Source organism: Mirounga leonina, unplaced genomic scaffold, assembly GCF_011800145.1.
Source record: "Mirounga leonina isolate KUSES-001 unplaced genomic scaffold, KU_Mleo_1.0 Mir_127, whole genome shotgun sequence".
Taxonomy (NCBI): domain Eukaryota; kingdom Metazoa; phylum Chordata; class Mammalia; order Carnivora; family Phocidae; genus Mirounga; species Mirounga leonina.
Window position 1 is genome coordinate 9,143,058 of NW_023270316.1, and position 15,533 is coordinate 9,158,590.

Below are 15,533 nucleotides of genomic sequence, written 5' to 3' on the forward strand. Positions count from 1 at the left end.
TCCCACAGCTATGATAAATTCCACAGGGGCGGGTACTATTGAGCCAAAATAATGCTTGAGAGTCATTAACAGCAAATAAATGTATTTGTTGAATGAATGAATACACATTCAAATCCTTATTATCACACAATTATTCGCCATCTTAAACTTTACTTTGAGCCAGGACATGACCAATTCCACACATTTTCTCACCATGAGAACTTCAGAAAACACAAATATCTGTCTGCAATAAAGTAAGAGAAATGTATTCAGTTACTTTTTGTGACCACTGCCTGACTTCGTATTATGCTATAAACTGAAAACAAGAGTAAGTTAGACCAAGTAGAGCACTAAGCAATGTCCTTACCCGAAAGTATCAGGGCGATGCCCCCACACGCATTGGGAGAAGACATGGACGTCCCGTTCATTAGCTGAGTTCCTCTCAACGTCCAGTTGGGAACAGAAGCAATGGCTCCTCCGGGCGCGCTGACACTTACTCCGAGGGCCCCATCAGCACTAAACGAAAAGCCATGAAAGTCTGCTTACGATGGTGAGAACTGGATCAACACGGGCATTCATAAGAAGGCCACTAGTCAAACAGATTAGAGCACAATACCATGGATAATTTGCAGTATTGGAATCAGTTGTAAAAAAAATACCCAGCACAGCTATTTCCCCGTTATGTAGCAATTATCTTCCTTAAAAGTGGGCAAAATCTGGTGTGTTTGTATGTATCTGGGATTATGTGCAAAAGGTATCGGGTATCTTTCTGGAGGGAAAATAAATTGTCATTGCTCAGACTCCTTGATGAATGCACTTTTTTCTTGTCTGCAACAAGTAGAAGCTTTGCCTTTATCTAAAGTTTAACATAGCATCGTCCAATAGAAATATGTGAGACACAGAGGGCATTTATTTATTTTTTAAAGATTTAATTTATTTATTTGAGAGAGACAGCATACACGCTTGCATGTGCGCATGCTCAGTGGGGGGAAGGGCAGAGGAACAAGCAGACACCCCACTGAACTCTGAGCCCAACATGGGGCTCCATCCCAGGACCCCGAGATCATGACCTGAGCCCAAGGCAGCCGCTTAACCGACTGAGCCACCCAGGCACCCCCAGAGGGCATTTAAAACTTTCCAAAAGCTGCATTTAAAAAAAGCTAATGAGAAACTGGTGAAATTTCTTTTAATAATGTATTTTATTTAACCCAACATATCCAAAATATAATTTCAGTACGTTATTAGTAGAAATAAACGAGTTAATTTATATCCTTTCTTGTACTAGTCTTAAATATCTCACGTACATCTCACACTTAGAGCCTATCTCAATGCAGACTAACCTCACGTGACTCACAGCTGTCACACTGTATGGCTCAAGTCCATGGGCCCCCTCGTTGAGGGCTCTTGACTCCATAGGGTAATGAAATAATGTACACATAGTTCATCGCCATGTAGTCACCCAACACAAGCTCTGTCCCCGGCCCCAAGTAAAGGAATAACATGATGACACGCTAACTTCGTCTTCCCTGGAAGAGTGGCCGAAAGTTCCCCACAGAAGCTGTTGGCCCCTCCCTTCTACCACTCTTCTCCAACTGACTGGACTATTCTTATTACTGGCTAAGAATACTAGTGCACTTTGGTTTCAAATTTTCAGAGAGCTGAACTCAATGTAAATAAGATCCCCCTCCTGAAATGGGTTGGTGGCACCTCGTTTAGTGCTTATCTTAAAATAAACACTGTTAGATAAAGACATATTGACCTGTAAAGACTTTCATACAGTATTATTGAGTGACAAAAGGTTACAAAGGTGCCTGAATACTGTGATCTCCCATTTATGGACACGACAATGACTAAAAGAATGTGCACCAAAATGTCACCCAAACACATCACAGACAATGAGATTTAGGGTAATTTTTACTTTCTTCTTTGCACCGTCTATATTGTCTACCAACATTCACAATGAGCACGTGGTATCTTGTAACCGGAAGAGTCATAAATTCTAACTGACTACCCCCTGTTGCTCTCTATTCATTTTACACTACTCTGTTAGTGATTAATCACAAAGCATTTACTAAGTGCTCTAAAAAAGGGTTCCATGACTCTGAGAAACAAACTGAGGGTTTTAAGAGGGGAGAGGGGTGGGGGAATGGGTTAGCCTGGTGATGGGTATTAAGGAAGGCACATACTGAATGGAGCACTGGGTGTTATATGCAAACAATGAATCAATGGAACACTACATCAAAAACTAATTATGTAAGGTATGATGATTAACATAAGGTAATAAATTAAAAAGAAAAAATAAAAAGGATTCCATGATATATAAATATAATTTTTATTAAAAAAAAAAACTGGGGGGTGCCTGGCTGGCTCAGTTGGTAGAGCTGTGTGTGACTCAATCTCAGGGCTGTGAGTTCAAGTCCCATGTTGGGCATGGAGCCTACTTAAAAAAAATAAAAAATATACAAATAAAGTAAAATTTTCTTTACATATAACTTTTATATTCCTTATTAAAAAACTTTACCTAAACATGATATAAGTTTCCTTAAAAAAGCTAGTGATGTTTTTCTTCTAAAATGCAGTATGTAATAAAAATTTAAAACATGCTTATGTAGACAGTATTTGGTAATCCGTCTTTAAGAAATATGCCATACTTGTAAACACCAGGAAGTCAAGTAAATTCTGTATGTCTGACAGTCTTTCCTGACAAAGAGGATTTTTCAAATAGTACACAGAATATGCCCCGTTCAGAGATCACTACTCAATGTTTTATACCCTAATAATTAAACAACATATTTGCAATAATATTCCATGTTTATAGCACAGTAAACATGAACAAATTCTCTCAATTCCTAGAATAACTGGTTTGCGAACCAAGCTTCCCCCGTAATTCATGAACTCATTTTTAAAGATTCTTTTTTTTTATTTATTCATTTGAGACACAAATATACACAGCGAGAGAGCACAAGCAGGGGGAGGGGGAGAGGGAGAAGCAGACTCCCGCTGAGCCAGGAGCTCGACGTGGGGCTCCATCCCAGGACCCCGGGATCATGACCTGAGCCGAAGGCAGACACTTAACAAACTGAGCCACCCAGGTGCCCATTCATGAACTCATTTTTCTTTCTTTTTTTTAAAGATTTTATTTATTTATTTGACAGAGAGAGACACAGCGAGAGAGGGAACACAAGCAGGGGGAGAGGGAGAAGCAGGCTTCCTGCCGAGCAGGGAGCCCGATGCGGGGCTCGATCCCAGGACCCCGGGATCATGACCTGAGCCGAAGGCAGACGCTTAACGACTGAGCCACCCAGGCGCCCCAATGAACTCATTTTTCTTGAAATAATTCTTTAAATGTTCTACGGGCAAATAAGACTAACAAAGGCTGGTTTAAACATTCTTTGTTACTTTGTGCTTATACTGACTGTACATAAAATATTTCAAAATCAATTTTAGAAGAGAATCATTAAGTTTAATAATTAGTACTTTTATTAACTGAATATAAAACATGTAAACCTTTGCCAACTTTGACTCTGAATCCTGGCCACTCTTATTCAGATGTGGAGTTTTAGGCCAATTAGTTGGGCTGATGTGGGCAGTATATGGTGATGATACAGGAAAGGCTTGATAATCCACATGGAGACCTATAGCCTGAGTGCTTTCACTAACAGTTATAGTAAACTACTGAAATAAGTTTATTTTTTAAGAAGAAATTATCTAGGAAAGAGTAGGAAGATATCTGTAATTCAGAGGATTAAATTTGGCATTACCACATTTGACCTGATTCCAACCAATTTTTCTCTTTTTTTTTTTAAAAAGATTTTGTTTGTCTATTTGAGAGAGAGAGAGAGAGCACAAGCAGGAGGAGTGGTAGGCAGAGGGAGAGGGAGAAGCAGACTCCCCGCCGAGCAGGGAGCCCGATGCTGGGCTCGATCCCAGGACCCTGAGATCACGACCTGAGCCAAAGGCAAACACTAAACCAAATGGGCCACCCAGGTGTCCCCAATTTTGCTAATCTTATACTCAGAACAGTTATGTCATACATCTAACAATAAAAATATCTGTAATTTATTCCTTTAATTATGTTTCCCTGAAATTAGATTGTTCCTCAAAATGAAAAAGTTGAAAAGTAAAAACCAAAAAGTACCTGGTAAAGTTACCAAAACTTTGTCCCTTCCCACCATGTAGTTTAACAAAATAGTTGTAACAGACCCGTGTACTACTCTCAACCTACCTGGGGCCTCTTGAAGACCATGTGTACTGATTTGCTGGTAATTTCTCTCTCAGAGAATACTCAGCAACCATCATATCGGGAGAAACATATGCACCAACACCTGTGGGATGAAGTTCATCATGAACAAAAGGACATAAAATTAGATCCTAATTCTAAACCCACTGTTCACTCAGCTGTGTGACCGTGCGTAAATCACTCAATCACCCTGTACCACAGTCCTTGTTCATAAATGGAAAGAAAGAAAACTTAATAAGCAAGGAAAGTTTACTATGTACCAGACATTAAACTAGGTGCTTTGGTTTTGAATATAAAAACACCTACCAGGATTCTCATGTAGATTAAAGACAAAAATATACCTAAAACTGTGTGTAAAAGAAAAAGAGAAATTTGTTTTAAACTATAAAATATAACTTTAGGAAAATAACGGAATTAGTTTGCCTTCATTTTTAAATGACCATTGTATCCAAAATTCTACCCATAAAGTTGGCAGTATCCCTCTTCCACAAAATGGCTGTAAAAACGAGCAAACAGCAAAGACATTTAACATGCTGCAGTCTTCCAGATAAATATGTAAAGGCAGACTAGTCAAAAAGGCTCTAAATTCATAGACTTACAGGGATCAAACTCATTTTCTTCATCCTAGAAATCTGGAAATGGCCTAGAAAGGGCTGAAAAAAATGTACTAAACGTATAGTGACTGGCAGAGAAAAGACTTAGAATCCAGGTCGGCCAGCTCCTAATTCTTTACAACATACATACATGCAGAATAGAAGACTGGATAAAATATGTGAGTTAAGAGGATTTAGGTTAACAGTGCTTGCCACTGTTATAAAAAAATTGTAATCACTTGTAAAATGTAGTTTAAGTTTTTCAGTGAGTCTGGGGATAAGAAAATGCCAAAACACCGAGTACTGTGGCAGAGGGGTGGATTTTGATCTTTAAGTACCTTTCAGTTCTATTTTCTGTTTCATTTTAATTTGTGTATTTAAAATATCTAGAGAAGCGAAATACAAAGGACAGATCACTGGTAGGCACTACTGTCTCAACACACGATTTAACAATTACTTCAGCAAGAGGTTTTAAATTACACAAAGCAAGCTACACCTTGCTTGAGATTTAGAAGCTATAAATAAAAGTATGCCCTATAAGCTAAGATCCCAGTTATTTAAATTTTTTAAAGGACCAGTTTCTAAACTTGGATACCCAAATATTATTATGTATCTGTAACATACAATATCTGTATGCCTTTAATAATAACTATAATATGTATACATTCAAGCGGTTAATGATGTATATATCAGAAAAATTATTTGGGACCAAACAGCATTTCTTGTCATGCAACCAATTACAAATGTTAAGAGGTATTAGCCTTATACTGATCTCAAATTTAAAAATAAAGGAAAAAATTCTAGGCATCAATTATGACCTATTTGTTCTCTGAGTTCATTATCCTCCTCATTCATGCCTTGTATTAAAAAACAGGGGTGGGTGTTACGCTTTGTGGGTGTTTTCGCACAAGTTGGGAGCTACAGCTAATTTTATCATCTTCATATTATGTATGCAACTCATTTTGATCTCCCTTAACTCTTGTTGAGGGGCATCTTCCCCATCGAGTGCAGTGAAACAGACACCACCACATCATACCCGACAGACCGAACGGTGGAAGAGAAGCCACGTTCATAGAATAAATGTGTTTCAGCTGCTTTTCTTCTCATTAATAAAGCTCCCTTTCTTGACATCTGATTCTCTCTGCATGACCCAAGAGAAATTAAAGGAGGAAACTATTCTATAAATAAGCAGTCATATACTATAAATAAAAAGTGAAGCAAGTCTCTGTGTTTATGTTGCTCACTTAGTCTGGAAAAGCCTTTCCTTGCTCATTTCTACCTCTCGAAATCCTCACTGCCACGCTTCTTTCCGAAAGCCTCACCTGGATTCTTGAATCAGAAGTACCTGCACTTCTGCTAAGCCAGACTGCCCCTGTGCCTGCCTCACACCACTTCCTCCCACCCGCCTCAGGGTAGCAGCTCTCCGCCAGACTCTGCCTTCCTGAGGGCACACACTCAAGGTCCAGAGGGGCTTGCATACAGCAGAGATACAATTAACGTCAGATTCCCTGCTTGTTTTTAAATAAGTCTATTTCTCAAGCAGGAAGCTAACCTATGACACTGGATGTCGTTCCACCCGGACAGCCGACCGTAGAAAGACATGGACCGTTATTCCCAGCGCTTGAAACGTAAATGATGTTATGCTTCCACACTGCTTCACTGATTACTTCACAAATTCTCCTGAAACACAGAGAGAATTTCTTTGAGATAGAAAACAGTCCCATTTTTCAAGACATGTATTATTATACTGTGAAGAGATTTTTAAATACAGTTTTCATAAAAACCAAACTAAAAGATGGGTTCTTAGTAGTAGAACTCAAACAGCGGCTACAAGGAAGAGGTGTGCATTAGAAGCAAGGGACATTCGCAGACTATAAATGCTTAGCCTTATTCTCGGTGTGTATAATACCAAAATACTGTTAGAACGTGTGGTTGAGTAACTTTTGGCACATCCACCGTTGGTGGAACATGACAGCCAAGCCAAGCGACACACCTCCGCTGGATTTTAGTGTAAGGAAGGAGTCATGGGACCAAGGTCAATGTGGGAAGAATGCCAGATTCAACGTGGAATATAGGTAGGGCCCAAAAGCAAATACTGCAATAATAGAAGGGATTTGATTAGCTAGTGGGGAAACAGAGAGTTTGTCTTCCACCCTCCTCTTAATATAATGTATTTAGAAATGACTCCGCAGGGGATTCCTACATATATTTATGATTAGTGGCAAAGGTGAAGGGGAACTAAGGAAATAGGGAGAACTTCAGAGTAAGATTTAAAATACAGGGTCTCGTTAGAACTGGACAGCAAACAAGAAATGTACTGGTATTAAATAAAGGAGATGAAGTTAGACCATTGAGAAAATGCAGTCAATAGAAAAAAGGCATACGGCCAAGAACGCCACAATCCTGAGTGGGAAGGGAAGAACATTAGGGAAAGAGGACCTTAAAAGGATGAACGTCAAAGGAAGAAAGAAATACACTTAGGTAAAAAAAGGTACTGAGGCAAGAGAAGAGGGCAAGTTTATGTTCACAAAAGAAATGAGTGAGGATGGCAGGGTGATTGTCACAAGGGCAGGAAAGTGATGTGTCACAAGAAACCTAGTCCTGATTATCGGAGAAAACTGAGCTATTTGAAAACAGCAAACTATAGGGTCTGGCTTGGTAAAATTTTCATCTTGGCAGAGCTTTATTAAAGAGCTTCAGAAACTGGGTGACAGGTAGATATGGATGGCCTAGTGGGAATGGGGGAGAGGTGACCACTAAGTAAACACTCTAAATGAAGTCATTTCAAAGTTATTATTGTGAAGAAAAAAAAGGTGAAGTAACATGAGTTCAAGGCTGAGCCGCTGAATTTAGCAGGAGGACACCATGACACAAGAAGGCAGGGGGTCATGTGACACACATCAAACTGCACCAAGGAGCTTCAGCAACGGTGACTATACCAACCAACCACGCTCTGCTGGAGAAGTGAGGGAAAGCAGTGTGAAAGGAAGAGATCTGTCTGTCTGGGAGCAGTTTTTAAGGAGAGGAAATGGCAACCAGACAGCCAGTGCCTGAGTGACTTTTAACCCTGAGCACTTCATTTACTTTATTCATTTATTTTAATCTTTAAAGATTTTATCCAGTTATTTATTTGAGAGTGTGTGTGCATGCACGTGGGTGAGCACCAGATGGGGGAATAGGGATGGGAGGTGGGCAGAGGCGGAGGGAGAGAAAGAGGCATAAAATCTCAAGCAGACTCTGTGCTGAGCACAGTGCCCAACACGGGGCTCCATCCCATGACCCTGAGATCATGACCTGAGCTGAAACCAAGAGTTCGATGCTTAACCAACTGAGCCACACAGACGCCCCCGCAAGCACTTCATTTATTACACAAGAAGGGAAGGCAGAGAAGGTGGGGTCAGAGTAGGCTGTAGGAAGGTCAGGAGCCCCCTCTGAGGGCTTCTATCTTCTCTGGGAAAGAGGTAAGGACATTAGCTAAAGGAAGAAAGGACAGGTCGCTGAAGGTCTTCGAGGAGAAAAGAAGGTGTAAATGACCATACAGGAGTGAAAGAGTAAATGCAGATGATCGAAGGCAATGCTGAGTGACCATCTGAGATTCCTGCTCACGAACTTAAAATGCAATGTGAGTCTGAGTATCCAACTAATAATAAGTTCAGCAGGTCAGGTGGGATCACTGAAGAGATCAGCAGGTTGCAGCAAGTCTAGCATTCTGTCAGGTCAGTACACCTGGAAGAGTTCAGGCTGCTTGTCAACGAGGAGCTGTAATGAGGGATGGGGCGGTGAGTCTTCCTGGCTAGGAGGGAATCACGACATCACAGACAGGACCGTGGGAACAGGGGCCGGGGGTTTACGAGATACACACTATCATCTAACCATGGGACTGCTCGTTTTCAGTTGTGGTGTACGATCCAGTTATAAAAACACTCCGTACTCTCCATCAGCTAAAGTCTACGGCTCACAAGTATCCGAGAACACTCACCCAGAATTTGGCCAGTGAGTTGCTTCTCCATAGCTGTAGTTGACAAGATCACACTTATGATTTATGACTTCTATCATCTATTAAAGAGATGAAGAGTCTAGTTTAGGCAGCAATTTATACAAAGATCAGCCAGTAAAATAAAGGCATGGAATCCCAGTTTCTTAACCAATCATCTTCTATTTCAAATCCAAATGTATCTGTTACTTCCAACTTTTAAGTTGAAAAACTTAAAAAAACAAAAAAAGGTAGGCAGAGACACAGAGTATAGTAAATAGTCAATAAAAAACACAACTAGCATGTGCAGAATGGAATGGTTCTTACTAAATTCTAAAATCACTGAAGTTAAAGTAAAATCTAATTCATACGTTAAAAGGAAACACAGACTGTAAATGAAATCCTTTCTAGACTGATGGAGCAAGCTGGATAAAAGGTCGGTGTGGGTTTTTTTTTAAAGTATCTCAAAATAGTGTGCTAGGGGACTTAATAGAAATGAGAAGTATAATATAATATTTTTGTATTTTCTAAAAAACTGCATCTTAATAATTTTTAATAAAAATAATTTAAAACTGCATTAACGTTTTAGCTTCCTCAAAGTCCTGTATACCAAATACAGTCCAACATTTCTCAGTAAAATCAAGAACAACTTATAAACCTAGACCTACCCACGGTTACCCATCCTTTTTCTTCTAAAGCAACACCTCCCCAATACTCACGGCGCGTATGAGGCCCGTGCCTGTTTCCATCGTGCTCAGTCGGGTATCACCGATCTTGATGGAAAGAATCTGAGCACCGGGAGCTACACCATTCCGTTCAGGTTCTTCTGGAAAATGCCCAGCGGCTATACTAGCTACGTGTGTTCCATGAGCTCCTAGAGGCAAAAAAGAGGGGACCACGACGGAATATTTTCAGAGATTCTAAGTTTTAACCATTCGATTTACATATCACTAAGCATGATGAAATAAAAATATTCTCTCACTTTAACACCTAACTATATATTATTAAGTCTCATCAATAATTCACAAAAAATGAAACTTTTTCAACTACATACACTATTCTGCTACCCTGGATTCTATCCTGTTCATTGAAAGCAAAATGCAAGTTACAAAGGTGAGAAAGGATCTGCAACATACACAACTGACAAAGTGCTTATATCCAGATTATAAGCTTTCTGATCCAAGAGAGAACCCAGAAGAAAAATGGGTAAAACACTTGAAAGCATTTCACAGAAGGGGGATAACCAATGGCAAATAAATATATGAAAAGATGTTCAACTTCATTAGTCATCTGGGGAACACAAATCAAAGCCACAATGAGATAGCTCAGCGTACCTTTCAGAATGGCTACGCCTTTATGGCCGACAACAGCAACTGTGGAGGAGGACGTGCGCTCACTCCTACATTACTGGTGGGAGTAGAGACCGGCATTTTGGAAAGCTGAACACAGGGCATACCTACGATCCAGCAATTCCACTCCCAGCCTTACCCCCAACAGAAATGCGTGCACATGCATGCTAAAAGACACATGCAAAAACATTCATGGCAGCACCGCTTGCAAAATTCAGAAACTTGAAACAACACCAAGATCCATCAAAAGTAAATGGATATATGGTGCATTCATGGATTAAATATTATACAACAATAAATAGGAACTACTTCTAAACATTGTGAGATGAAGCACACAAAAATAAGGTTGATCTAAAGAATTCACACACAGAAGGATATATACTGAATAATCCCATGTATATAAATGGAAACACATCACCTTGGGTTGAACTATATGAAAGTGCCACTATTTAGTAATTTCTGACCTATAAAAACAGCAATATTATTGGGTGGTTCAAACTAATGCAGTGATAGAAATCAGGACCGTAATTAACTCTGGGAGGACTGAGGGTAGATTACTGTTTAGGAAGAGACAAGATGGGGCTTTGACAATGTTTTATTTCTTGACCTGGTTACACAAAAGTATCCACTTTGTGAGAATTCAATGTGTATACAATTTGTGATTTGCATACTTTTCCATAGTATGTCATATTATCAATAAAGCAAAAGCAAAACAAAACAGCTAGGGTTTCTTTTTTTAAGTGAAAAATTTTCTTAAAAGACATGGGTAGAGAGAAATCTCCCACTACTGTCAGATAAACAATAAACGCCTACTGGCACCAGGCCTTAATGTTTGGGTAACGACACAGTCGTCATAGCTCCAGAAGAAATGGGAGCACATGACCCTTCTGCCTGCTGCAATGCTCAGAGTCCCATGCTCTAGACACCTGCTGTCACACAGGAATATGGACCCAATGTCACCAATTCTTCCTTTCTTATTTTTTCCAATGAAAAATAGGGAAGCTGGATTTTAATGTCACCCCCTCCCCCAAACCACTTGCCACCACCAGTCAGAGTGGATAAATGTCAGCAGGCTGTCCACCACCACATGTGGACGAGAACGTGGAGCTCTGGAGTACTCGTAGTCTGCTGGTGGAGTGTGAAAGGGTGCAGCCACTGTGTTTCTTAAAAGGTTAAATACATACCTACCACATCCAACCAGTTCTCCTAGATACCAGTCCAAATTAAACAAAAACATATTTGCACAGAGACTTGGACCCAAATGTTAGAACAATCCAAATGTCCACTGATAGGTGAATGGATAAATGAACCACGGTGTATCCACATAATGAAATACTACTCAGCAATAAGGAACAAGCAATTTATAACCATAATATGGATGAATTTTATACTGTAACTATTCTACTTATACAAAATGTCAGAAAATGCAGTATCTAGACTGACAGCAAGCAGTTCAGGAGCTACCTGGGGCTGTGGGTAGAGACAGGGCTGGATTACAAAAGAAGACAAGCAGACTTACAGTGGGGATGGATATGTTCATTATCTTGACTGGGATAATGGTTTCCTGGGTATACATATCTATCAAAACTTATCAAATTGTGTATATATACATGCAGTTTATTATACTTCAACTATAACTCAATAGTATTGGGAGAGGGGGTGATAAGAGTTAAAGCTGTCCTTGTTTCCTCCCTAGAAGTAACCACTATCCAGAAGCTGGTGTGTATATTCTTCCCATCTATATTTTCATCATACACACACACACACATCCATGAATACTGTATAGTATTATTTAGCATGTTTTACAATTTTACACAAATGTTTTATCAATGTATTTTTCACTAAAATTTTGTATTTGAGATTTATAAATATAGGTATATGTAGATCTATTCATTTTGTTTGCCATATAAATATTCCACAATGAATAATACAGTTTTAAATTAACCTGTTCTTTTGGATATTTGGAGAGTTTCCAACTTTTTTGAAATTACATAGACTGCCGTATGAGGATCTTTTTTTTTTTTTTTAAGGATTTTATTTATTTATTTATTTGACAGAGAGAGACACAGCGAGAGAGGAAACACAAGCAAGGGGAGTGGGAGAGGGAGAAGCAGGCTTCCCGCGGAGCAGGGAGCCCGATGCGGGGCTCCATCCCAGGACCCTGGGACCATGACCTGAGCCAAAGGCAGATGCTTAATGACTGAGCCACCCAGGCGCTCCCGTATGAGGATCTTTTTACCTGACTTTGTACTTGTAGGTGAATTGCTTAAGAGGTAGTATGTGGAAGTAAAGTTCCTTCCAAAGGAATTTCCATAATATGAATTATGTTGATGATTTTTTCGTGGCTGGACCATGCCTGTACTACTCTTGGAATGGATCCTACATCATTATGACTTTAAAGAAAACAATACCTTACTAAGGGGATCAAATCCCATTTATTATCCCATACCTAGTTCTTTAGGTAGAATTGCTAAAGTTAAGTTCTCTCTAAGGCTGCTTTAAGACTATAGTAGTTCAATACCTTACCATGTCAAAAGTTTATCTCTAATTAGCAAATCTGAAACAGAATACCTCCACTGGTCACAATGGAGAGCAGGTTTCCATCATCATATATATTAACAGAGTAATTTAACATCTCAGCTGTGCCAAAGGAACCATATTCTTGGGCCTCTTTGTAGTTTCGCAATACGGTAGATTTACTCAAATCCCCATCTTCATTCGAATCAATGCAGGCTCTGTAAATTGAGAATAGAGTAGATAGTGAAATTTACCTATTTTCTTTGGCTTTCTAAAAATAACGTGGTATGGTTTATTAGGTACCTTCTTACTGTCTTGTCTGTTTTGTCACAACAAACACACAGTAACTGCTGGCTTTAGAGTCTTCTGTTTCAAAGTCACCAGTAAAGACTAGGTAAGAAGCTTAAAGGAACCAGCCTTTAAATGAAGGCATGTATAAAGGAGTTTAGCAACACCGTCCGTCACAAAACTCCAGGCAGAAAACCATCTAGCCACTTAAGAAATTAGACCAAAGCTTAGCCTAGAGCTTTAGACTAGTTCAGGATGATTATGACACATAGCCTAGGCCTTATTCCCTTCTGCTTCTATTAGAATTGGTTTCATGAATACAACAGTGTATGCAGCCTCCTTGAAACTAGATGAACTATAGACTGTGCCTCATCCCCATAGTTATAACAGCCTTAGGCAAACATTTTTTACACAAGTACTTTCTACACAGTTTTATAGTTGTCCTCCTGTTTGTTCTTTCCCCATTTTATTACCGCTATAATTTTTAAAGTATATATTCCAAATACTACAAAATATCTGATTACAGCTAAATAAAATAAAAATCATACATGGAATGCACATCACTTAAAGGTCAACATTATGTTTTTAGCTATTAGGCCTTCTGCAGATTTGCTAGATAAGAAGAACGGTGCTTTAAACAAGCTAGAGTCAATCACAATTGCTATAGTGAATTAATGGAGGCCCACTAGTATAGAGAGGGCATTTCTTATAGATACTATTTTATTAACAAACTATGACAGTTTGGACAGAACGATCTCTGAAACTGTCCGTTTGTTTTTATGTAAACCCTCATCAATGTGGGCTAAAATGATTTATGGCATTTCAAAAAAAGACACGCAATATAGGAAAATACAGGAGACTGAACACTAATGGCGAAAATGAGACAAACAGAAAACAAGTAGCATTATCAAATGGAATTAGGACTGAGATTAACAGGTAAAATATATTCCACCAAATGTCCCCATTTGCTAGACAGAGTAGCACTTTTGGTTCCTAAAAGCATGTAACTGGCCAGTATCCATCCTGGCAATCATCTCTGAGGTCCTCTGTTTCTTTCATCCAGCCCATCAGACACTCGAAATTCCTGGCAGTTCCTCCCTCATCCTCTTGACTTTCCCCTCTACCTCAAGCCCTGCCCCTACCCTCTCTGCTAACTTGAGCTGATCCTTCAATGAAATCTTTCATGATGCTTCTGAGATGGGCTCAGATGTTCTCATACTTGCTTCCAGAGTCTAGAGTCCATGGAAGAGCTTCTCTAGAATCTGCCTGGTACAAAGAAGGTACAAATACTTGCCAAAGGATGAAAGAACGAAGGAATCAACATCTTTAACAACATTCTCACAGCAAATACATTGACATATTCCACAGATCAGTTTCCTGTAACCACCATCAATATGAAGTGACTCAACATTCAAGCACTATATCAAAATATCAATAAAAAATTGAGAGACTTCCCTCAATAATGCCACAGAGGGCAAGTATGCATAAGGTACAAGGGTACGACTTTCTGAAGGTGGCTGGCTTAGTTCAAGGACAATTGTCAGAATAGCAGAAAGGGAACATGGAAATGAGGTTCATGGGTAGGATAAGAGTACCTGTGTGTGTGGGGCGGGGGGGTGGGGGGCAGGACAGGGGGATTGGGTTATAAATTCCTGGACATTTGTAATACATTTCTTTGTCCAATTTTCTATGGAAAAAATCCACAGCTTTCATCAAACTCAAAGGAAATCTGAGATAACAAGGTCAAAAACCACTGGAAAAAAAAAAAAAAAACAGTTAATGGCCTTTCCTTCATGTAATCCTCCACAAATACTGTCTTCTCAACCAGTGTTTGCTCCATATTGAGTGACAAACACTTAAAGAGTATGGTTATGCTAGGTTACGGGCTAAGGGCAGTGATGTGGGTTTAAATCTTTGTAAAAACAAAAGCCAAGGCGCTTAAGGTCACTTCAGCTTCCCTCAGAAATGGCTGGCATTTCTGAAATGACAAATCTGAAGATTTGCTTTAGGATCTCGAAGATTCTCCTCAAAAAATTCTGGCTCTAACTCTGAGATGGGGTGGGGGAATCAAAGCCCCACATGGTATACAGTACCATGCAAACAAAAGTTAAATTATTTCCAGTAATACCTGACAGCGTAACTCTGCTGCATTTTTCATGGATTATAACATTCTCTAAATTGTTACTCCAGTGACTTCAGCTTTTATCAAGACATTTACTAGCCAATTACAAGAAACACAACTGCTGTGTATAATTCACTGAGAAAGAAACTGACAAGTGTACATGACAGGTAACCTGGTATACACCACCGTTATTATTAACAATAGTAGCAGCAGGAGGAAGAGCTTACATTTATCAAGTGCATACATCAAATTTAATTTTCCCCAAACCCTCTAGGGATGTACTACTATTATTCCAATTAGCAGACGAGGAAACAGGCTTGGAGGTATAGACAGTGTTCAAGGTCACATAGCTCGGATTCCATCTCAGAGACTGAGCTCTTCCAACTGTATTATACGGCCTCACTGCGACTTAGCTACCTGGTCTCTATTTGAGAAATCATCACTCAACTGTACTCCTTTGTCCTTAAAACAC

The 15,533-nt window shown here is 39.4% G+C and overlaps 1 protein-coding gene across 8 annotated transcripts in view; it reads right to left on the minus strand.

Moving 5' to 3' along the window:
• The window catches only part of TPP2 (tripeptidyl peptidase 2), a 70,050-nt gene that overhangs the window by 32,921 nt on the left and 21,596 nt on the right, over window positions 1–15,533 (minus strand). For all 8 annotated transcript variants that reach the window (XR_004678856.1, XR_004678857.1, XR_004678855.1 and 5 more), the window contains exons 6-11: window positions 12,706–12,869; window positions 9,505–9,659; window positions 8,792–8,868; window positions 6,365–6,492; window positions 4,205–4,304; window positions 347–495 (exon numbers count right to left, since the gene is read on the minus strand). Coding sequence is in view for 5 of the 8 variants with exons in the window: in XM_035003087.1 (XP_034858978.1) it covers window positions 347–495; window positions 4,205–4,304; window positions 6,365–6,492; window positions 8,792–8,868; window positions 9,505–9,659; window positions 12,706–12,869 (773 nt within the window). In the remaining 3 variants the exon portion in view is untranslated. The remainder of the gene's footprint in view (window positions 1–346; window positions 496–4,204; window positions 4,305–6,364; window positions 6,493–8,791; window positions 8,869–9,504; window positions 9,660–12,705; window positions 12,870–15,533) is intronic.